At 42.0% G+C, this 24,669-nt stretch overlaps 2 protein-coding genes across 5 annotated transcripts; one reads left to right on the forward strand and one right to left on the reverse strand.

Annotated features, from left to right (window-relative positions):
• Positions 1–9,863: 9,863 nt before the first annotated feature.
• Positions 9,864–14,665, forward strand: LOC105181033 (uncharacterized). Of its 2 annotated transcripts, XM_025299750.1 has the most exons (8): positions 9,864–12,542; positions 12,741–12,999; positions 13,084–13,267; positions 13,350–13,478; positions 13,588–13,773; positions 13,879–14,146; positions 14,228–14,417; positions 14,484–14,665. In XM_025299750.1, the coding sequence occupies exons 2-8, from the start codon at positions 12,900–12,902 to the stop codon at positions 14,564–14,566; spliced, it is 1,140 nt and encodes a 379-aa protein (XP_025155535.1). In that variant the 5' UTR covers positions 9,864–12,542; positions 12,741–12,899; the 3' UTR covers positions 14,567–14,665. The 2 variants fall into 2 exon arrangements, with proteins under 2 accessions (XP_025155535.1, XP_011135808.1); XM_011137506.3 differs by having other exon boundaries at positions 9,864–12,999.
• A 14-nt stretch (positions 14,666–14,679) lies between these two features.
• LOC105181035 (coiled-coil-helix-coiled-coil-helix domain-containing protein 1) lies at positions 14,680–15,478 on the reverse strand. 3 transcript variants are annotated; one of them, XM_025299752.1, is made up of 3 exons: positions 15,281–15,464; positions 15,038–15,186; positions 14,680–14,980 (listed from the first exon to the last, which is right to left on the reverse strand). In XM_025299752.1, the coding sequence occupies exons 2-3, from the start codon at positions 15,159–15,161 to the stop codon at positions 14,748–14,750; spliced, it is 357 nt and encodes a 118-aa protein (XP_025155537.1). In that variant the 5' UTR covers positions 15,162–15,186; positions 15,281–15,464; the 3' UTR covers positions 14,680–14,747. The 3 variants fall into 3 exon arrangements, with proteins under 3 accessions (XP_025155537.1, XP_025155536.1, XP_011135810.1); XM_025299751.1 differs by having other exon boundaries at positions 15,038–15,193; XM_011137508.3 differs by having other exon boundaries at positions 14,684–14,980; positions 15,038–15,165; positions 15,281–15,478.
• Positions 15,479–24,669: the final 9,191 nt, after the last annotated feature.

Here is a 24,669-nt window from a genome sequence, read left to right on the forward strand (position 1 = left end):
TTCATACGCGAGCCGCGCGCGCGATCGACCGACCGACCGACCGACCGATCGATCGATCGATCGATCGATCGCGGCTCGGCTCGAGCCACGCGGCGGAGACTAGTCGTAGAGAAGGAAAGAGAAGGAAAGAGAAAGAAAGAGAGAGAGAGAGAGAGAGAGAGAGAAAGAGGGAGAACAATTAAAGGAACAAACAAACGAACGTTCGTCAAGTCCAAGTGTCGATGTCCCCCCCCCGTCCCTCTCCCACACCCACCATCACATTTGTACTATATACGCGGCACGTGCGCAGCGTGCAACGAACGACGGAGTTGGGAGGTGATAGAGATACTCGTTAAGCGATTAGGAGCAGGCCACTGCATTAAGTCGTATAGATAAGCGGAAAATTTTAGGGGGTCGGTTCTTCTCGCAGGTGTGTCGGTCGACTTTAGCCCCGGCTCGGCTCGTTCATCGTCTCGCCGATCGTGCTACGTCAACTCTGTCGCAGAGATACGAGTCTCGCGTCTTCTGCGCGAACGTAAAATTGCGACATCGCCATTAGAAGCGGCAATTAACGCGACATATCGACCGGAAAGCAAAAAAGTTGCCCTTCTCTCCGCTGATATTCCGGATATTCTTAAAGAGCTCCTCCCCTCGGAACCATTTTTCGCTCGTTAATCGCAATCGCCGAATTCCGGATCATTAGCACGCTCGAGCCGTGTCTGTTACGAGGAAAATTGACGTGAAGCGAGAGAGGCAGCCGATACCTCACGATGACCATGACTCGTTTGTGTTTTACGCGTCGCGGAGATGGGGAATCGTATCAACCGCGGCTAACGTTGACCGACGTTGACGAGACCGGCCCTTAGACAACGTAAGCGATCGTGTAGCTGATAAAAGAGATACAAGAGGAGAAAGGAGGATAAACGGACGCGAGAAAGAAAGTTGCTTAGCTAGTAGATTCTCGCTGGCCCTCGGCGGCCACCGAGAGACGCCACCGCGTGTTTCTTCGCTGTATATTTATTTCCTCATCCGCGACACCCTCTCCGCCGAAAGGAACGACCAATCGATCGCGTATCCTGAGAACCCGTTCTCGCGCTCGGTTCTTATCACCGTCGCCACGCGGTACGATCATTGAGCGGTGCGAATTTGACCGGTTGCGAGTCAACTCGCGAGCAAGTGTCGTCCCGCTCGCCTCTCTCATTCTCTCCCGGAGCCGTCTCGCTTCGCAGAGATATATATCGCTAATTATCGTATCGCGAGGCGAGAGAACAAGTCGCACGCGCGCGCCCGACCGAAAGGGGCCCAAGGCTCGGTCGCATCGACGCGACGACTCGGTTCCTTCAGGCCGTCCGGCCGCTTGGCAGATCCCTCAGTCGCGCGATCTTCTCGACGATCAAATTCCCAAATACAAATGTCGGATCTCTCGAGAGCGAATGTCAATCCGGGGAAGAATCTTCTTAACGTTAAATCGAGATTTTTACTAGCGATAGAAAAGAGAGAGAGAGAGAGAGAGAGAGAGAGAAAGAGGGTAAAATCGTCCGTGCGACGGTGGAATTGCGCAAGCGGCTGTTCCGTTCAACTCTGGTCGATGATTGACTGTCGTTTTAGTAGTACAGCTATAGCCGATAGCAACGTAGTTAGAGAAAGAGAGAGAGAGAAAATTCAGTTGACCAGGGTGGAAATGAACCGGAGGTCGACCGCGGCCGGCCCTCCTCACCCCCCGTCTCATTTCGTATTCAACGAAGCATTCTTCATCGTTGTTCCTCGTTGTCACTGTGTATCTTATATTGGTGACTGGCAAGCCTTGACTTTTTTACCGTAACCAAAATGGGTTTTGCGTTGGACCCTCCCCCGTTTCCTAGCTCTCGGAGTGTATTATAGATTACGTATGTACGTGCCTGCGAGAATAAACTTGGCGACAAACACACACACACACACACACACACACACACACACACACACACACACACACACACACACACACACGTATACATACACGGACACACGCACTCACTCATAGACACGTGTATGCACTCACACAACACACGCATACACACGCGCGCGCGCGCACACGCATGCACACGATGCCACATTTGTTTACGATCCGTAGCTTTTAAACGCTCTCACTTCTTTTTTTACCGCTAAACTACGCGCCGCGAAACACGGCGTAATTATCGCATAATGGAGCTGTCTCTTTGTTCTTAGCGTAATTTTGTGCATAATCGAGGCGCATAATGCGGGTAATCGAGGAGCTTCATAATCCGGCAAGCGGAGCGGAGCAGCGCGGCACGTTGATCGTCCTCGTTATGCTCGCGTTGTGATAGCAAGCTGTATGTGTGTGTGTGTGTGTGTGTGTGTGTATGTGTGCGCGCGCACGCGTGCGTGTATACAGCCACGATAACAGATTGTGATATGATGTTCGTACGTTTATTTGATAAGTCACAGAGCGCGAAGAGCTGCGAATTGAGTATCATTTCAACGCGTGCGCGCGTTCTCTCGATTGATGTGTACTTTTTCTTCTTACTTTCCCCCTCCGAACATACAGACCGCTCGCGAGTTGGAGGAAAGCTCACGTCTGCGGATCGTTTCTCATATACAGCACGCGAAGACGACCGATTACCGAGTCGTAAAACATCTGCTTTTAAGCGGAGCGATCGATCAAACAATCTCGCGAAATAGGATTGAGCAATCGAGAGAGAGAGAGAGAGAGAAAGAGAGAGAGAGAGAGAGATACCTTCCCGCGCGATTTCTTCAGTTTCGCCAATTGACAAAACAGATTATTCGCGAGAGAGACTCGCCCCACTGAGCCGCGTATTAATTTATACCGTTGACTTCACATCGCGCAAAAAAAAAAAAAAAGAATGAAAGGATTGGATATATCGTAGCTTCCGCGCGAGGATGTTACGTGCTTGTGTCCCGCGATACGACCGTGGTATTGTGTGCTTCTGCTCGCGCATTCGCCTATCCCGATGAATAAGTGAATGATGTCGATGCATTGTTACCGATGCCCTGTCTGTCTGTCTGTCCCGTTGCGGTTCTGTTCGTTGTGTAAAAAGCTGCGAGCGACCGTGTCGATCCCCCAATGATACGCCCATGGTGCGTGAAAGAGTTAATACGCGTTCGGAATATACCCGTCAGAATTGTAATCCCGAATCATGTCAGGACGATCCTAGTTACGCGAACCAAACCTGCCTGCCACCCCGACTGCCCTGCCTGTCTCATTCGTCCGAAGCTACGGCCGACTGTATTTTCCGCTTCGATCGCGCGAATAAGAGGATGAATTTTTAATCCGTCATACATCGCAGCCAGTGACGCAACTTAGCAGTTTTTTTAATATCGCGCTACACGCTGATGGCTCTTCGTACGTTTGGCCGCGAATCCTCGCGGTTCCCTGATGCGCTGACCGTCGTGCAACGATCATTTCTCGCGGCGTGTTCGTTTGTTGTGCGCGAGCTCGGCCGCATTCGAGGCAAATTCGAGCGGAGGAAAATCCGGCCGAGTCGCCGCCGTTGATCTCTCGATTGACCGCGTGGAAATTTGCGAGTGCTCGCGTATGCTTTCGATTCGAAGTCGTGTGTACGCACGACACACGCGCGTGCATACACAAAACACACACATACATGTGCCGTCTCGCCACGCGCGCTCGTCAATATTCGTTCACGCGCACGTCTTGTTCCACGCGCTTGTCGTGCCCCCGATGCCATCTTCCGGAAGGGCCGTCGTCCGCTGTACGATAATGTCTTCGACTACCGTGTTATGTATACAGTCGACTGTACACACACACACACACACACACACACACACACACACATACACACATAAACACCCACGCAGATTTGTTCTATATCTTTTTTAGGTTGTCAAGCATTTGTTTTCACTCGGGCCGCTGCGACGCGTTCGGTTGCGTTTCGTGGGAAAAGGAGACAAAACAGTGCACGAGATTAATTTATTCCGGCGCTGTCGAATACCAGATATTTTATCGCGTCATTATAAAAGAAGAAGAAGGAAATTATAGATATATTGGAATTTTATCGCGTTATTGTAAAAGAAAAAAAAAAGGAAATTGTAGATACATTGGAATTTCATTCGATATTCTGTGAATATTAAACGTTCGCTCCATTAATATCCATGCAGGAGCATGGATGCTGCAGTCGTGCAATAATCTCTCTAATGTAACAATGTTCTCTTGCGGACCTCGAGCGAGCGAGAATTCAATGCTGTAAAATACAGTTTTATACGGTAGAAAAACGTACGTCTCTTTTTTATATTTTATACCGCAGGCGGACCTTTGAAATTGCTTAGGGTGCGATCGACGACGTAACCTTCACCGCCCTTTCGAAGCATTTACTCGCTGAGAGCAAGAGAGAGAGAGAGAGAGAGAAAACGAAAAAAAGAACCATGACCGAGACCGATCGCACGTTTCTCCGCGATCTCTCGATCGCGTGTTCGGTTTTACCGTGTTTTACTGCCGCTTTGCATTTATATGCATCATGCTTTTTTTTCTTTATTTATTTATTTCATATATATCCTGTGTGCTATGCACGGGAAGGATTTATATTTTTATCGATGATATATCATTTTGTACTGCGCGTGGATGATGACGTTCCTCGTCATCCGCGGATGATGCATCTGCTCGTTTCACCGCGGATTACGTACATGCGATCGAACGGCTCGGTGCAAAAACGAGAAGCGTCTGTAATTGCGAAGTTCGTTTCAGGTTATGGTTTTGTGTCTGCGGTAAATCCTGCGAGCCATGTAGATCTCATTTTTGTACTGCGAATCCTTCGTTCTTTGCCCGAGGAGAAGCACCCTGTCGTCTTTCGTTCTTCCTGAGCGTCGAATTTTCGACGGACAGTTCGCAGCGGCGAATTGTATCTTTAGCAATTTTGTATCACCGCGTATTATTACACACTTGTACACACACACACACACACACATACACACACGCACACACCTAACACGTACGCACGTCTCTTCTCCGATTTATGTAAGTTTATGCTAAGTTTTTAGGATTAACGTGGCTTCTCTTTTTATTTAAGCGACAATGCAAAAGTTTGATCTCTTACTCGTACATACATCATTATAAATATAAATATATAAATATATACATACATGGTGAATAATTCGCATAATTACGATCGCGCGAGGAATCATGCTCGTTGCGTCCCTCCCTCCCTGTCCTCGTCCTCCTCCACCTTTCCACCCACCTACTCACTTTTACCAACCCTCCCTCATCTGTACACCCCCCTCTTCGCGGTTAGCGAAGTTCTTGACGGACAGAAGGGACGAAACATGTCGTTGTGCGTTCCTCATCATATGGGAAGTACCGCAGAGAGATATTATATACATATATATATATATATAAATATATATGTAAGAAAAAAAATATATGAATAGAGAACGACTCGAGCGTTCGTCCCACGTGTAAAGATACGCTATCGTTCCACCACATTTACCCTCCCCCTCGACTCTCTCTCCCCTTCACCCTTCCCCTAACCATCTCCGCAAATCCATGCGATTGTAAACGCGTTCTCGCCGCGAGTCACGGAAGCGCGAATATGATTTTTTAAAGAACTGCTCCAACTTGATTAAGAAACGAAATAAACGCTGCTTACGACAGTTAAAAACGCCCTTGTGATTACACCTCATTATCACTCACCCTTCTCTCCCTCCGAAGGCTCCATCTCTTTCAGCAGAAAGGTCGGAAGTCCCGGGCTCATCCTCGAGAATAAAGCGGACGCCGGCGATCCCCGTTGAAATTGGAGAAGATCGCGCTGCCCGCGAAAGCTCCGGCAAACCTGGAACAGTGATCCAGATTCACTTCACTGAAGGAAGTACAGACTGAAGGGTTCGTCCCTCGCGGGGATGACGTAAATGCACAATTCGAGGAGATCTACTTTAGGTGTCTGAAGAGGATCGCGCTTAGATCACGGGCTCACCTCTCTGTCATTATTTTTTCTTTAATTAAATCAAGCACTCTCTCGTTGCGCGAGACACCGCGGCGGTGTCCCCGTTTTATCTTCACGTGATTTCGTTGCCGGGTCGGAGCAATATCCGGGAGAGGTGTATTTCCAAGTCGGAAGTAATACGTAATAGAGCTGGAGAGCCGCGTTTCCCGACGCACACGCACGCACGCACGCACGCACGCACGCACGCACGCAACGCACACACGCGCGGCGAGTTTTCGCCAGGTGCGCGTGACACCGCGCGCCACTAAATAATCAACGAGCGCGCGTAAAGTTGTCGCATCGACGACATCTTGAGATATGAGGGCCACCAAGGCGGGACTGGCGCCAAGGTATTAAATCTGAAACGGCCGTCATTGGCGGAAATTTTCATTGGCCGATCGGCCGGTCGTAAAGCTCGCGAGTGGATTTATTTCCCCTGCTAGTTTCTTTTTCTAGCGCTCTTCCTCTCTCTCTCTCTCTCTCTCGCGCTCTTGCTCTCGCTCTCGCTCTTCCGTCCTCTTCTCGCGAGAAAGAGAGGAGCACGACGGGACGGTGGCGATGGGATTCGTTTATCGAGCGTGGAGAATAGAGAGAAAGAGATCTTCGGGCGTTATTGTGCGTCCAAGTGCTATCCCCGATAGCTCGATCGAGGCGCAAATCAACGAAGGAGAGCGCTCACGGCCGTCCGGACGGCCGCAATAATCCTTGACATCCGTCACTCGAATCCTATCTGCCGTCTGCTCCTTGGAGGCTCGCCGGCGCGGCGGATGGCTGGAATGGCCGAATCGAGGCGAGCTCTCTCTCGCTGCAATCCCGGTGTGTGTGATTCGAGCGCACACAGGCGGATAATAATTATGGACACGCGACGGCTGATCCTCCCAAGACCGCCTCTGAATTACATCGCACGAGAGAGAGAGAGAGAGAGAGAGAGATGAAATGTCATGTTTTACGGCGAGAGACATCGCCGAGCCGATACCGAGAATCCGCGATATTAGCGCGACTCGATCGTAAAACGCGATGAACGTCCGATTGCTCTTCGCTGCAGCGAAGAGTTGCTACCGCGATTGCGAGCGCAAAGCCGACCCGCTTCACTCGCGAAGCGACAGTGAGCGAAGCTCGAGCGCGTTTTCGTCGGTGGAAACAAAATCCCCGGCTCTCACTCACTCTGAAATTCAGTTGCGAGAGCCAGAAATTTTCTGTTTCCCTCGAGCAAAACGCGTCCGCTCGTCGTCGCTTAATTCGACCGATTTCTTCTCCCTGTGCGACGTGTCTTTCGCGCTCCCACGAGTTACGCGCACTTTTTACATCCGACTGGTCACGGCGATTTGAGGAGAACGTGGACGATATGAGCGCGCCGAGTGTTCTCCGCTCCGCGGCGGGAGAGATTTCGCGTTTCACGTGCGCTTGGTAAATGACAGCATGCCGTGCAGCGTGCTCCATCGACACGTATCGGACAGACGTACGTTTATTTGTCGATTACATGCGAAACATGGACGCGTTGCGCAAAGCGCACGATGTTTGGTCGCGTCGTATAACGTGACCGATAATACGCGGCCACGCGTATTTGACAGGACGCAGCTCTCTCTCTCTCTCTCTCTCTCTCTCTCTCTCTCTCTCTCTATGCGCTCCTGCTCGCCGCGTACACATGCGAGGCAGTTAGCCAAGCTCGGAGTCGGCCGATTGTGTCGTATCGGTCACTCGCCCTGATTCGTCTGAGCACGCTCAGGTATCATTCGTTTTTTCCTTTTTTAATCGCAAAGGGACGCTGTATTGGAGCGCGCGAAATTGAAAGTAGAAGAGCGCGCGTTTTTCATTGAGAGACGCGCCGCGCTTGAAGCGCTATTGAATGTGAAAGAGATTAAGTAATAATGAAAATTGAAGCACGACACGAGGAGGGGAAGTGAATGACGATGCAGACTCGACGTTTCGCGCAAAAATATCCGAGCCGAGCTCGGACTTCGTCATCGTCATCGTCGTCGCCGTCGTCACAAAAAGTCACCCTCGAAAATTGAACGCGCGATCGCAGAACGCGGTGTGACAGAACAAGAGGATGACAGGGAGGGAGACAGAAAGAGAGAGGGGGAGAGAGAGAGAGAGAGAGAGAGAGAGAGAGAGAGAGAGAGAGAGAGAGGCTTGCCACCCGTAGCGGTTATAAATACGATTGTCCTTGTCATCAGAAGAACCGGCGGCCCACGTTACAGATAATTATAAGCCCGGCACTGGTTTTTCATCGTGACACGATCGATATCCCCCTCCCTTCTGTCCTGAGAGAAAGAGAGAAAGAGAGAGAGAGAGAGAGAGAGAGAGAGAGAGAGAGAGAGAGAGAGAGAGAGAGAGCGTGTGTTACGACATTCCAGTTAATTCTGCGTATCATTATTCTCTATTAATATAATGCCGGGCTCGATTAGCTCGATATAGCGGCACTCGATTTGCGTCAATATTATATTATTTTCAGAGCGCGACGAACGTCTCTTTCGCGCGAATACGTTCCTCCTCGCCGAATCTCATCGATCGATCGATCCCTGAGAGAAATCTCGTCATGTACACACCTGGATTACAATCACGTCGCAATCACGAATCCGCGGTGATCTACTTTACACTTTAATATCAATCACAATGCGTGTGTGAAGCGTACAAAGAGCAATATTCAGTATTCCATTGAAAAAGATCAAATTGATCTGAACGCCCTCACCCGTAAAATAATTGTTTCCACTATGTAACCTCACCCTTTGTATCGAACACGTCATTGTAAGAGCTATTTTCTCTCATATATCTAGAAATCTCGCGAACAATTAAGTCCGTCGCTTTGTACGAATCACACCCTGTAATATTAACGAGGCCGAACGCGCCGCGCGTTTTCCCCTTCGCCGCTTCCCTTCGTGCTGCGGCTTCGCGCGGCTTTAAGCGCCCGCAGAAATATTTTCTTAACCCGGAATTTAACCCTACGCTACGCGAGGTGCGACCGACGATGCGTATTCGCGCTCGAGAGCGTGTTATCTCGGCGATCCATTATTCAGTGTTATCTCTCCTGCGAGATCGACGACATTAGAAAGCGGTGGAAATCAATCCTATTCGGATTCCTACGCGCTCGAGCTCACTGTCATGCTCTCCCAGGATCGTATCCGGAGAATTGATGCCGAGCCTAGCGCCGGTATACAGCGGGATCGCAGCAAATGACCTGGTTCGCTGCGAAGGTTGCAAGGGTCAATTAATCACAATATCACCATCATCCCTTCTTCGTATTATCCCGTACGCTCCGCAGCTTCGCCTCTAAACGCCTCATTCATCACCCGCCACCTGATATCGACTATTTTCGAACGAACGAACTAACGAACGAGCGAGCGAGACCCGACACATTTTCCTGCATTATTTAGTTTCGATTAAGCGGCATGAAGCGTTTATCCGGTGCTCGATTCACTTTTCATTCGCGCGCGCGCAAGATACAAGATGCATATTCCTCGGGACGGACGAGGATCGAATTTTACATCTTGTATTTATCGAGGACGCGACACGTAATATCTCGAGTGAACAATATCAATTTGACGTCGCTCGTACATGAAGTTTCCACGACGAATTCTTCCGCGAAGTCGGAGGGATCCAGAGTCGAGGCGAAAAATACGCGACACCTCTCTCTTTCTCTCTCTCGGACCCGCTGAATCACGTCTTAACACTCGATCTTAACATCTTCGGGTTAACCGCACGTGACATTCTTTCATCGTTTCTCCCCCGCGTGCCCCCCGCCAAAGCGTCTTTCGGAGCAAGTCGATCGCTCGAACTGAATAGATATGAAAAATAAGATCGCTTTAACGAAGCGACTAGAATCCGACACTTTGACGCGAAATTTTGCCTCCGGACGGAAACAGCCGCGCGAACGACCGTGGAGAGAGGGGGGGGGTTTCCACGAGTGGAGAGCAACGGTGGGGAGGGGGGGGCAGAGAGCTCGCATTTTTCGGATGCACGATTCGATGACACGCGCGTCGATATCGGCGCCCGCGTCTCCGTGCATCTTCCACGTAACACGTCGCGACAGGAACGTAAATGTGGGGCAAATCGAAACTGCAATTATCCGACATTGACTGCGTTGCCGGGGGTCGGGGGTATTTTTAATCCCCCCGGCAACGGTGGGCAGAGAGGCGCGGGGCGCGGGCGACCTGCGAGCTTGACGTCAAAGCGGACTAGGCGCGGATGATTTGCTTCGCGTACACGTATATATACTTGGACAAGCACACCGCTACGGCGAAGCTCCTTTATCTGTCTCTCTCTCTTTCTCTCTCTCTCTCTCTCTCTCTCTCTCTCTCTCTCTCTCTCTCTCGAGTGATCGATCGGTCACCGCCTTCCACTCGCGATCATCCTCTCCCTCGCGACATATATTTTTCTTCGTATTTCAACCCGCGCGACGGCCGCATCTCCCCTCGCGATGATCGATGGTCGCGCGGCCTTGAGATCATTTGTTCACGCGGCGGAATATCGATAATTTTAGTTATACGCGCGCTGCTGTCCCGTTAAATTATGCTCCTTCGTCTCGGTCCGGGTCGAAGAGGAGAAAAAAGCGATTGGCCGTGAAGGGAGCAGGGGAGAGCGCGAAAGGAAGAGGAAGAGAAAGAGGGAGACTCGGAGAGGAGTTACGCGACGAATGTGGGCGATACGATGTTAGGTCGGGGTGTTTGGCCGCGATTGATCGTCGTCATGAGGAGAGCTCGTCACCGACGATAGGGCAACAATGAAGTAATCATTGCAGGGTTAGTGATGTCGAAAACCGTGGAACACTAGTCACAGGAGATAGTCCATTAAGACCCGCTGTCAAAGTGCCTGTCCATATTCCCGCGGTGACAAATGTCAGCGAGGATGAGCGTAAAAGACAAGGGAGGCATAATCGTTTATCGTAAGTCACTCGCGACTTACGCGGGCCCAACGGCGTAGCCGTTTTACGTGTCTCTCTCCCGCTCTCTCGCTCGGAAGTCGGACAATTGCGCCGACGTGAAGAACCGCGCGCGTTCGCGCGACGTCTGGGAATCTTCTCACTCTCCGTCCGCGTTCGTTCGCGTCCACCGACGCTCGCGCAATCGTACATTTTTTTTTGTTCAAAATCCATTCGCGAAACGAAAAGATAAGGATTTCTCCCTGTCGCCCTCTTAGAAAAAACAGATTTGTCCAATTTAATAGCCGTGTTATGCGTGCGCGACTCAGAAGATTTTCGTAGATCCAATCGTATTATAAGGATATTCATCTAGAAAACTTGCCCGGTGCGAAGAGCGATGTTTCACGACGGACGAGCGAACGGACTTGGACTTGGCATTTTCACGGAGCAGGAGTCTGGATTTATACAAACGTCTCCTCTCCCCTACCTTCCGCAACATGCACATGCGTACGGGGGTGCCGCGCCCCCCGACGGCGACGCCTTTGACAGTTGGCGTCTTCCTACGAGTTACAAGGAGAGCTGCCCGGCCGAACAATGATCCCGAAATGTCGCCGCGCTCGTTCGGGTAAACCGGTCTTTAAGAGGCGAGCGAGGAGATCGAACCCGTGTCACTGTGCCTGTCTCCGTACCGACCACTCGCTTATTTTCGGTCCGTCCGAATTTCAATGGCAAGCGACGCTGGCAACCCGCCAGCGGCGCCCCAGCGCGACCCAGCGCGCTCTTGCCTTTCCGGCGACGCCTTCGTCGACGCAGGTCCATTCTCGGATGCCTCGTCTTAATGAGGTGTCGATGCTCTCCCGAAATCGACACCGCGGACGTCGCCGTCGCGGGCGACCGCCGCATATCGCATAGCGCGAAATCGCACGGCGAAATGTATATATAACCCACGGAAAATAATTGACGATCCGCCGGCAATTTGATTTTCACAGCCGCGTAAAATCGATCGGCGGATTAGCGGCCGCGATGAATATTTAATAGGACATGATTGGCATAGAGATTGAAGGGTCGCTCATGATTTGTACATTATCGAAGCGAAACGTGTAAATGGCGGATGAATAGTGCAGCGGCACCGTAAAACAATATGTTGGAGTTGATAGGCTATCAACGTTAATACGTAACCTACGCAATTGTATACTCATTATGCACTACCTGTGTGTTGGGACGGCGTAAATCGGACGGCGGCATGTTTTCTCAGCGGCTCACAACGATGTTTGAAATTGCTAACGTATCTCGTTTAAATTGTAAGCGCGTCCGCACAGGCAGAAATTCGCAATAAGATGGCCAACGAGATTTCGATTCTAGTACTCGGACTAGTCGTCTAATGGCGCTCGATGCGCTACGCCCGTTCGTCGATTTCTATGGTGTCGCCTGACGATGGAAACGCGTCGATTCGTAGTCGTGGATATGAGGAGCCACCATGAATTCTACTTCTTGACTGCACTCTCTGCACCTCTCGAGATCCATTTTCCTTCTCTTTCCCTTCTATCGCAAATGCTTGTTTGATTTCAAGTGCAGGGAGTGTGCCGTGGTGCAATTGAAAAGAACAGTAGTGACAAACATTCAGTCGCGCCAAACCGAAACTGTCCGTTACAAATTTGTGCAAACTGAATTTCGATCTTTTATAATTATTTGAGATCGTAATGGATTATTGTGAAATTCGGGATTTATTGGAATTTTGATGCTGCGTTCGCTAATTGGTATCTTGAATAATTACGAGCGTAAATATATGACAATGCGGTAATAACGTGTAATTATCGCTGATATTTGTTAGAATAAAAATATCTTTGCAAACTCCCGTGCATAATGAATAGTCTGTAGAGCTCCGATTAATTTTATTGTTGGTCGATTGTGCGATTGTGGTTTTCCACCCACCTGTTGAGCCGCAACTGTTACAGATGTTCATGCAACATGGGGTTGTTGTAGAGGCATTCTACAGTGAAATCCCAATGTCAGATAAAATGTTTGTTTATTCGACGTGTATCGTTCGATAGATTAATGGAAGACTGTACTAATATACATCCATTAAAAATACACGAGATTGGTTAAGACACAATATGACCTGGCTTTTGTTTTTCACCATTCAAATTGTATCAGCCAGTATTGGCAACATGGTTTTGAGAGATTTAGGTGAAAAGGAATATTCTTTGCTGAAAGGTAAGAAACTAATAAATAAAAATTGTAGAAAAGTAATGTTTAATGAATATTAATTTAATTACATACATATATATTTCATTACAGCAAAATCATTATCACAGCATGGAACATGTTGGCATGCTGCGCTCCAAACCTTGAAAAATAATTGTGATAAATTGAATGATCATGAGCATTCTCTTCTTGCTTTGCACTTAGCAAATTGTTTCTTAGAAGATTCTGGACATAATACTTATGACTGTCATCTTAGTCAATCAGAAAATGAGCGTCGGTAAAATAAACAATCATTAATGTAAACTGTATATTTTTAATATTTAAAATAATTTGGTATATTATTAATAATTGTTTTGCAGTACATGCATCAGTAATATGGTAGACCGAGCGTTCAATGTTTATAATGAATTTTACACACATGCAACTCACATTTGTTTCTTCTTGAATCATGAAGCTTGGCAAGCTGAAGTTGATAATACCATAAAATTGTGAGTATGCAATATAGTATATGATACATTACAAAATAAAGAATTTATATATATATATATTTATTTATTTATATTTATAATATATATGTATATATTTATGTAAATATAGATTGTTTCAAGTATCTTCTCGAATGAAGGATCAACTTTTGGAAGCATCACAAATGCAGGGTATTATATTGAACAGTCAGAAGGAAGGACTACGAGTCCAAAATGAACTTTTGAATCATGGTAAAGAACTTGGATCTGTACTGAAGACTTCATCCGAGACAGTTAACAATATGGTGTTAGATTTCAAGTGAGTTTATAACTTCTACAATACCTGAAAATCTAGTTGAGTGATTATTGCTTCTAAGCTTTATGTTATTTGAATATCTTAATTTTTAGAGAATCTTAATTTTAGAGAATCATCTAAAGATCAGAGAGAGTTGCTCTATGAAATCTTCTCTTACATGCGTACCTTTCAAAGCTGGATTATAGGAGAAGTCTCCTGGTTTCAATCCATTATATTTTACACAGTCAGCTGTATTCTTTGTGCACTATTCAGTTCTTCCAGAAGAACTGTTGACGCGCGTGTTACGCTGTTTACTATTTTAAGCTTGAATATAGTGGCTGAGAGAATATTGGTACAATATTATGATAATATTGTACATCAGTCTCCAGATGATAAGGTAATATAATATATAATTTCAAATTCTTAAAATTTAAAATCTTTGTAAAGAAACTGATAATTATAATGATTTTTATGATAGGCACAACTCTTGAGTACAACATGGTTGTACAGGAAAATTGCTTTAACACTCTGCGCTATAACATTAATTTGTACATACTATTATTATAAAGATGGACATGTGGAAAATTTTAAAGCCTTACAGAGAATAGAGCAACAGTTGGATGTCATACAAAAGAGTACAATCGTCGGCAATAGTACTGAACAAATTCGTACGTATCTAGTAGATGTTCTATCATTCATGATTAAAATGGTATAATCAGTTGTTATATATTCAGGTTACTCAAAGCGACTCGCGTTGAAGCGATTACATACAGCTTCTAGCAAACGGGATGTTACAAACATCATAAATCCTGAATAATCGTATTAATTAAAAAGTATTTGTAAAAGATAGCTTCTCTTGCTGCATCAGTGTATGATAAAGGTAAGGATGATATGTTTATAATAAAAAGTATTTAGAAGAACCTTTTATATATATTTATATTGTATATTATAATCTAAGTGTTCATACACTATACATGAATGTCTTAACAAGAAAAATATTATATTGTTGGATACTTTCGAAGGAGGTGTGAGATTTGATTAGATGTATGATTCTTACTGTTAGGTACAAGTGCTTTGCTCCTAGATTTAATCTTCTTCTCTATCATATCGTGATTGTATTTCTTATAACATGCATCTAATAAGTTCATTTGTGGAACACAATTTTTGTCCTCAAATTCGTTTTCTTCAAGACATGATAAGAAAAGGGATGTTTCATATAAACATCCACGTTCTGAAACAAAGTATTGCGGATTCATTATGAGTTAAATCACACTTCATTGTAACATACCTGTTACTTTGTGATTTTTGGTTACGTAGTCCTTTAGTACTAACGGTGCTACCGCTTTGAATGGTGTTTTATCCGGATTTTGAGGCCGTCTACCATTACGAAAAAGTAGCGACGTCAATTTCATTTTCCTATAAAGTAGCGTAAGAGACCTGAGATCTTTATAGTGAGGTTAGGATTCTCGAGAAGCTGTAGGAAACAATCACTGAACATGCAGCGTATTCGTATCAATACATAGCTGATTACCGTTGTATAAAGTGAAATATAACTTGTCAAAGCTGTTAAGGGTCTGCAGGAGCCAGAGACAAATCCAGCGTTGACGTTGGAGGTCTCGTGCCAGTAGGCTTGTTCGTTTTGTCTGCACTGCTGAACTGGTGCATTAAGTTAAAGTGAGACAAACATAGGTTTTCTCACTTCAACTTGTTGCACCGGTTCAGCAGTGCAGCAAAACGAATAGGCCTAGTGCTGCGAGACCAGAGAATTTCCGGGCATGCGTATTGAACAAACGCTGTAGGAGTCTCAGTACCGTATTAATTTAAAGGTATTTTAACGATATGGTGATGATACATGGACAGAGAGGAACGTGAGAGCGGCCAACACAGTGTTTTCGACGACACCGACTTTCCGCAACTGGGAAAGGGCGCCATCTACATCCATTTTGAGAGGGGAACTACGATGCTATATCCACTTTCAGGTTTCGGCAGTAAAACCTGTATGTGGTGGCAGTCCGTGCTACATCCATTTTTAGGCGGTTTATGTCCGTGCTACAACCATAATAGCGTACTTGACAAGCACGGTATCGCACATTGTTACGCGTTTATAACATGAATTAACATGTTAACATGTGCAAAAAAAAGAATTGACATTGTGTATGATTAATATCATGAAGATCATACGAAGTGTCCGGTAATTAGCTGCCAACCCGAAGTGTGAGGGTAGATTGGGTTGAGACAAACATAAAAGTCCCATACCATTTTGCGAGATTCGCAATAATTATCGAGTTATTAATAACAGAAATCTGAGGAGTAAAAGCGCGCCGACATAGATGATTCGAAAAGCGTTGCAGCTGCTCGGGGCAGCGATAATGAATCTTTTCCTTAGCGTGAACTAATAAAAAGTGAAAGACTTCTGTGAATCAGTGAAAAATGAAAAATTTTATATGAATTTGTGAAAATCGAAACATTTCACACGACAATTGAGTCATTCAACGTGGCAGTTGCGCGTTCTGAATAATTCAATGAATATCAAAGAAATCAAAATGACCAAAATAATAATGTCCGTGTAGTCCGAAGGATATTACGTGACACGCAAAATCCGTTTGATATAATATCCAAAGAAAATATTTCAAAATATGTATGTACAGGTAATATAAACCTTATCCACCGACGAGATATACTACAAAGACTGATGGCTTTACGGGATTTAGCGTACCAGAGAAATTTCCCTGGTGAGGCACCCGGGCGAAAGAGACCGTCTCGCATTTAGCGCAGTAAAATTTAATGGAAACTAATACTTTTCAATCTTTTTCTTCGGATCAAAAAGATTCAGAATTCAGACATATTCAAAATATCAATACTTTATAATACGTTTCAATACGACATTTTATACAGGGAAACAGGACGAAGGGAATGGGATGCGGACAACGATACATCATGCGTCTTCAGACGTGTCAAATCGTTTATTATAGAGGAGACTTTGATACGGCAACATGTATTCGAATATTTAATCGTCCCATGGACCACTTATATATAATAAAAGAAAAAATTAACGCGGATAAATGAACGATTCGTATTAATTTTTCCTTTTCTTATAGAGCAATGAAAGAGTAAATCAGTTTAGAAAATCGAATACCGATTAATACCATAAACCAGTGTCAGAAAATTGTCCAATGACAATTTGTTCCCATTCTTCACAACAAATTTAAACAATAAATTAACTCGGTTAAACGAACAATTCGTACCAATTTTTCTTCTCTTACCAAGAAATGAGAGAATAAATAAATACCGAAAATCGAAGGCCGATCAATACCTAATTTATTCATCAAATAAACGCGGATTAATGCACGATTCGTATTAATTTTCTGTTTTCTTTTAGAAAAATGAAAGAGTAAATCAATACCGAAAATCGAATATCGATTAATACCATAAATCAGTGTCAAAAAATTGCACACGTGCAATGACAATTTGTCCTTATTTTTCAGGTACATACCCCTCTAATCTTATTCAACAAATTAACTCAGATAAACGATTCGTATCAACTTTTCTTATCAAAAAAAAAATGAGAAAATAAATCAGTACTGAAAATCGAAGACCGTTCAATATCTAATTTTTTCATCAAATTAACACGGATTAATGAACAATTCGTCTAAATTTTTTCTTTTCATATAGAAAAAAGGAAAGGAGAAATCAGAACCGAAAATCGAATACCGATCAATATCGAATTTATTCATCAAATTAACGTGGATACACAAACGATTTGCATCAATCTTTTTTTCTTTTATACAGAAATCGAAGACTAAATCAGAACCGAAAACCGGATATTGATCAATACTATAAATCAGCGTTAGAAAATTGTCTAAGTGCAATGACAAGTTGTTTTCATCTTGCAGGTACTTACCCCACTAATTTACTCAACAAATTAAGTCGGATAAAAGAAAGGTTCGTATCAATTTTTATTCTCTTATAAAGAAATTAGAGAATTAGTCAGTACCGAAAATTGAAGACCGCTCAATATTTAATTTTTTCATCAAATCAATGCGGATAAATGAACGATTCGTATTAATTTTCTGTTTTCTTATAGAGAAATGAAAGAGTAAATCAGTGCAGCAATTTCAATTTGTTCTTATTTTTTAGGTATTTACCCCTTTAATTTACTCAACAAATTAACTTGAATAAACGAATGATTATTATCAATTTTTCTTCTCTTATAAAGAAATGAAAGAATAAATCAGTACCGAAAATTGAAGACCGATCAATATTTAATTGTATGTATACTTTATTAATTCCCCTGGCGGAGTTACAAATTCCAATATAATCTCTCCTTACTTCCTATTACGCTCGCCCCTATCCTCTCGCACACACACACACACACACACTCCCATCCCCCGCCCCTCCTTAAAACTACTTTACAAATATCTTACATCTACTCGCTCGCTTATCTCTTATAATTAATTGTTCGCTTATCATCTATTCTAGATATATACATATGTATATATCTATATTTCTATGCCGCTGTTACCCCTATAATTCTTATATCCTACCGCCGATTTTCGCTTTCCTCCATTAATTACATTCCTTCACATTTTCTCCCTCGCTCTCTCTCTCTCTCTCTCATCCTTTTAATCCTCCTCGTCCTCCCTCTCGCCCCCTCCTCTCCTACACCTCTCTCATCCCCCCTCTCCCTCCCCCCTCCTAGCAGGCTTTCTACCACTTATCCCCATCCCTCTCCCTCTCGCCCCATCCCATAAACGAACGATCCGTGCACGAACAATATTTAATTTATTCATCAAATTAACGCGGATAAATGAACGATTCGTATCAATTTCTTCTTTTCTTATAGAGAAATGAAAAAGTAAAACAGTATCGAAAATTGAATATTGATTAATACCATAAATCAGTGTCAGAAATTTGTTTAAGGGCAATGACAATTTGTTCTTGTTTTTCACGTACTTACCCCTCTAATTTAATCAACAAATTAACTCTGTTAAACGAACGGTCCGTATCAATTTTTCTTTTCTTGTAAAGAAATGAGAGAATAAATCAGTACCGAAAATCGAACACCGATCAATACCTAATTTTTTTATCAAATTAACGCGGATTAATGAACGATTCGTATTAATTTTCTGTTTTTTTATAGAGAAATGAAAGAGTAATTCAGTACCGAAAATCGAATATCGATCAATACCGTAAATCAGTGTCAGAAAATTGTCCAAGTGCAATGATAATTTGCACTTATTTTTCAGGTACTTACCCCTCTAAATTTATTCAACAAATTAACTCGGATAAACGAACGATCCGTATCAATTTTTTTGTCTTATAAAGAAATGAGAAAATAAATCAGTACCGAAAACCGAAGACTGATCAATACCATAATTCAATGTCAAGAAAATTGTCCAAGTGCAATGACAAGTTGTTTTCATCTTGCAGGTACTTACCCCACTAATTTACTCGACAAATTAAGTCGGATAAAAGAACGATTCCTATCAATTTTTATTCACTTATAAAGAAATTAGAGAATCAGTCAGTACCGAAAATTGAAGACCGATCAATATTTAATTTATTCACCAAATTAACGCGGATAACTGAACGATTCGTATGAATCTTTTTTTCTTATAGATAAATGAAAGAGTAAGTCAGTACCGAAAATCGCATATCGATTAACCGTAAATCAGTGTCAGAAAATTGTCCAAGTGCAATGACAATTTGTTCTCATTTTTCAGGTACTTACCCCTCTAAACTTATTCAACAAACTAACTCGGATAAACGAACGATTCGTATCAATTTTTTTTGTCTTATAAAAAAATGAGAAAATAAATCAGTACCGAAAACCGAAGACTGATCAATACCATAATTCAATGTCAAGAAAATTGTCCAAGTGCAATGACAATTTGTTCTTATTTTTCAGGTACTTACCCCTCTAATTTACTCAACAAATTAACACGGTTAAACGAACAGTCCGTATCAATTTTTCTTTTCTTATAAAGAAATGAGAGAATAAATCAGTACCGAAAACCGAAGACCGATCAATACGTAATTTTTTCATCAAATTAACGCGGATAAATGAACGATTCGTATTAATTTTCTGTTTTCTTATAGAAAAATGAAAGAGTAAATCAGTACCGATAACCGAAGACTGATCAATACCATAAATCAATGTCAAGAAAATTGTCCAAGTGCAATAACAATTTGTTCTTATTTTTCAGGTACTTACCCCTCTAATTTACTCAACAAATTAACTCGGTCAAGCGAACAGTCCGTATCAATTTTTCTTTTCTTATAAAGAAATGAGAGAATAAATCAGTACCGAAAACCGAAGACCGATCAATACGTAATTTTTCCATCAAATTAACGCGGATAAATGAACGATTCGTATTAATTTTCTGTTTTCTTATAGAAAAATGAAAGAGTAAATCAGTACCGATAACCGAAGACTGATCAATACCATAAATCAATGTCAAGAAAATTGTCCAAGTGCAATGACAATTTGTTCTTATTTTTCAGGTACTTACCCCTCTAATTTACTTAACAAATTAATTCTGTTAAACGAACGATTCGTATCAATTTTTTTTTTCTTATAAAGAAATGAGAGAATAAATCAGTACCGAAAACCGAAGACCGATCAATACGTAATTTTTCCATCAAATTAACGCGGATAAATGAACGATTCGTATTAATTTTCTGTTTTCTTATAGAGCAATGAAAGATTAAATCAGTACCGAAAATCGAATATCGATTAATACCGTAAATCAGTGTCAGAGAATTGTCCAAGTGCAATGACAATTTGTTCTTTTTTTTCAGGTACTTACCCCTTTAATTTACTTAACAAATTAACTGTGTTAAACGAACGATCCGTATCAATTTTTCTTTTCTTATAAAGAAATGAGAGAATAAATCAGTACCGAAAACCGAAGACCGATCAATACGTAATTTTTCCATCAAATTAACGCGGATAAATGAACGATTCGTATTAATTTTCTGTTTTCTTATAGAGAAATGAAAGAGTAAATCAGTACCGAAAATCGAATATCGATTAATACCGTAAATCAGTCAGAAAATTGTCCAGGTGCAATGACAATTTGTTCTTATTTTTCAGGTACTTACCCCTCTAGTTTACTTAACAAATTAACTCTGTTAAACGGACGATCCGTATCAATTTTTCTTCTCTTATAAAGAAATGAGAGAATAAATCAGTACCGAAAACCGAAGACCGATCAATATGTAATTTTTTCATCAAACTAACGCGGATAAACGAACGATTCGTATTAATTTTCTGTTTTCTTATAGAGAAATGAAAGAGTAAATCAGTACCGAAAATCGAATATCGATTAATACCGTAAATCAGTGTCAGAAAATTGTCCAGGTACAATGACAATTTGTTCTTATTTTTCAGGTACTTACCCCTTTAATTTACTTAACAAATTAACTCTGTTAAACGAACGATCCGTATCAATTTTTCTTTTCTTATAAAGAAATGAGAGAATAAATCAGTACCGAAAACCGAAGACCGATCAATACATAATTTTTCCATCAAATTAACGCGGATAAATGAACGATTCGTATTAATTTTCTGTTTTCTTATAGAGAAATGAAAGAGTAAATCAGTACCGAAAATCGAATATCGATTAATACTGTAAATCAGTGTCAGAGAATTGTCTAAGTGCAATGACAATTTGTTCTTATTTTTCAGGTACTTACCCCTTTAATTTATTTAACAAATTAACTCTGTTAAACGGACGATCCGTATCAATTTTTCTTTTCTTATAAAGAAATGAGAAAATAAATCAGTACCGAAAACCGAAGACCGATCAATATGTAATTTTTTCATCAAACTAACGCGGATAAATGAACGATTCGTATTAATTTTCTGTTTTCTTATAGAGAAATGAAAGAGTAAATCAGTACCGAAAATCGAATATCGATTAATACCGTAAATCAGTGTCAGAAAATTGTCCAGGTACAATGACAATTTGTTCTTATTTTTCAGGTACTTACCCCTTTAATTTACTTAACAAATTAACTCTGTTAAACGAACGATCCGTATCAATTTTTCTTTTCTTATAAAGAAATGAGAAAATAAATCAGTACCGAAAACCAAATACCGATCAATACGTAATTTTTCCATCAAATTAACGCGGATAAATGAACGATTCGTATTAATTTTCTGTTTTCTTATAGAGAAATGAAAGAGTAAATCAGTACCGAAAATCGAATATCGATTAATACCGTAAATCAGTCAGAAAATTGTCCAGGTGCAATGACAATTTGTTCTTATTTTTCAGGTACTTACCCCTCTAGTTTACTTAACAAATTAACTCTGTTAAACGGACGATCCGTATCAATTTTTCTTCTCTTATAAAGAAATGAGAGGATAAATCAGTACCGAAAACCGAAGACCGATCAATATGTAATTTTTCCATCAAACTAACGCGGATAAATGAACGATTCGTATTAATTTTCTGTTTTCTTATAGAGAAATGAAAGAGTAAATCAGTACCGAAAATCGAATATCGATTAATACCGTAAATCAGTGTCAGAAGATTGTCCAAGTGCAATGACAATTCGTTCTCATTCCCAAGTCTTTCCCGAGTCGAAATATTAATTCTACATTGATCCTGCAAATTGCATCCAATTTGAAAAATCAATGCAGAATATCTAGATGCTCAATAGTGAACAAGCTTTGTCTTACCTGAACGTTACATCTGGCTACTCTCGCAGTCTCGCCCATGATGAATCTTCAACAGCGACGTATCCGCAGTTATTTAATACTGGTTTATCTCGATAATGTATATGTATTTAATCCTTATATATTTAATTTAAATGAGCAATTTTTGTTGATGTTGGTTATATATTCGCTTAACTGCGCAAGAAAGAGAACAAAGATAAAAACGTAAATAGAACCGCCTTTGTTAGAACTGCGTGTGAAATAAATATATAAGGATTAAATAATCATATTAGAATTAGAGGAAATGGGGAGATGAGAAACACTTTTAATTCTCATCATTCTTAAAGTTATTTTTTTCTTTTTTCTTCTCTTTTTTTTCTTTTCTTTTTTCTAATGAGAATGATGAGAATTGTAGCTCTTAAAAGAGCTGAAGCTGCAAAAAGACAACGGTTATGTCTAATAATGCTGTTTCACTAATAGAGATTTTAATTCCGATTCGGTACAATAAGAAAGATAAACAAGAATGAGTAACGGACATTCTAGCAGATTCTAAACGAAAACAGCAATCTGAGCATTATTAGACGAATAAAAATCAACACTTGTAAAATTTATATCAGATTCTAAGATCATTATTCATAGTTTTTAAATTATATGCAATTTTTCATTGAGAACATAATTACAAATTTGTATTCATAAACCTTAGCTTGCCTCAGCAACCTTGCTTGAATAGGCATTCATATTTTATGAGAAAAGAAAAGTAGAACTCATGTTGCGTAAAATTAGTTTAACGAATAATCAAATCTCAAGCTATTTTATCATTTTTCAGATGACTATGAATGCTGATCTAATTTCGACTCGGGTATGTCCTTACTTCGAGTAAGGTCCGTTAAAATTAGAAAAATCTTGCGTAATAATAATTACTCGAGGTACCTCGAATACCATACGTGATGTATCGTTGTCCTCGACTACGTCTCTCGGCGCGCTCCAAGTCCCCTCTCCATCCTGGCTTCTCGATCCGACGTCCTCCTTCTGGTCACTCCGTCGCAGCACCCCTGGATACTCCATCGTAGCACTGGCGACGACACTGACTCTAGCTCTAACACTCGCGCAAGTAAGATTCGGGAACAAAGAAACGCGTATTAACCGACACTCGTATTATTCTGCGTCGCGGTATGCGCGTCGTTCGTCGGCCCGAGGCGCAATGTCCTTTCCGCAATCATGGAGTCATATATAAGCGTACGAAAACAAACAATCGGGAAGGCACGGTTACCCCCCACCTTGCCGATCAGTGTTGATGCCTGCGTCGTCCGTTAGCTGAAAACGAAAACAACTCGTGTTTTCAAAGCATGCCTGTGAGAGACTCGCTTCAAACTTCACAATACTTATTTACTTCTATTCCAAGAATCATATTACGCCGAATTCAAACTGTCTCTATTTTGACATGACATACACGAGATCTGCGATCGCATCATTGATCTTTCTTTGGACAAGAAAATTCTGAGAGGAACGCTGTTCGAGAATATCGCATTTTATGTTTCAGGTGCCTTGCAAATTATCGAATCCGATGTAACAGATCAGGGAAAGTATGAATGCGTCGTTATGAATAACAAACACCGTGGGCACGGAGTACTCCACGTCAATCAAGTTATATGTGAAACGTACGTATATTTAATATTATATAAAACTTACCTTTTTAAACGAAAAGGTAAAAAAAAGGCGCCAAGTACAAGCGCAACACGTATTGTGTTATTTTTAGAAGTATCAAACTCAAATTATTTTTTTTGTATATATGTGTACATAAGTTTTTACATGTAAAACTTATAACTATAATAAAACTCTGCAACACTTTTCTACTGTACAAAAGAAGTGATATATTGGAACAGTAGCGCCAATTGAGAAACCTGACATATATATATATGATTATTGTATACTTAACTTAATATTTTTAGAAATCTCAAATTCAAATTATTTTCTTTTTTAAGATATATATTATGTACGTAACATAAGTTTTTATAATATATGTACATAAACTTTTAAAAGTAAAAGTGTACTTTTATTTTTCCTGCTCCCTCCCCCTCCACCCGTTCTTTTTAGAAACAAACGTAGATTTTCTCACTTCAACTTGTTGCATCAGTTCAGCAGTGCAGACAAGACGAACAGGCCTATTGTCTAGCATAGAGATAATAACTATGATTGCAGCACGGACATAAATCGCCTGAAAGCGAATGTAGCACGGACTTTCACCACGTGCAGAT

This window comes from Harpegnathos saltator, unplaced genomic scaffold, assembly GCF_003227715.2.
Source record: "Harpegnathos saltator strain DR-91 unplaced genomic scaffold, Hsal_v8.6 scaffold290, whole genome shotgun sequence".
Taxonomy (NCBI): Eukaryota; Metazoa; Arthropoda; class Insecta; order Hymenoptera; family Formicidae; genus Harpegnathos; species Harpegnathos saltator.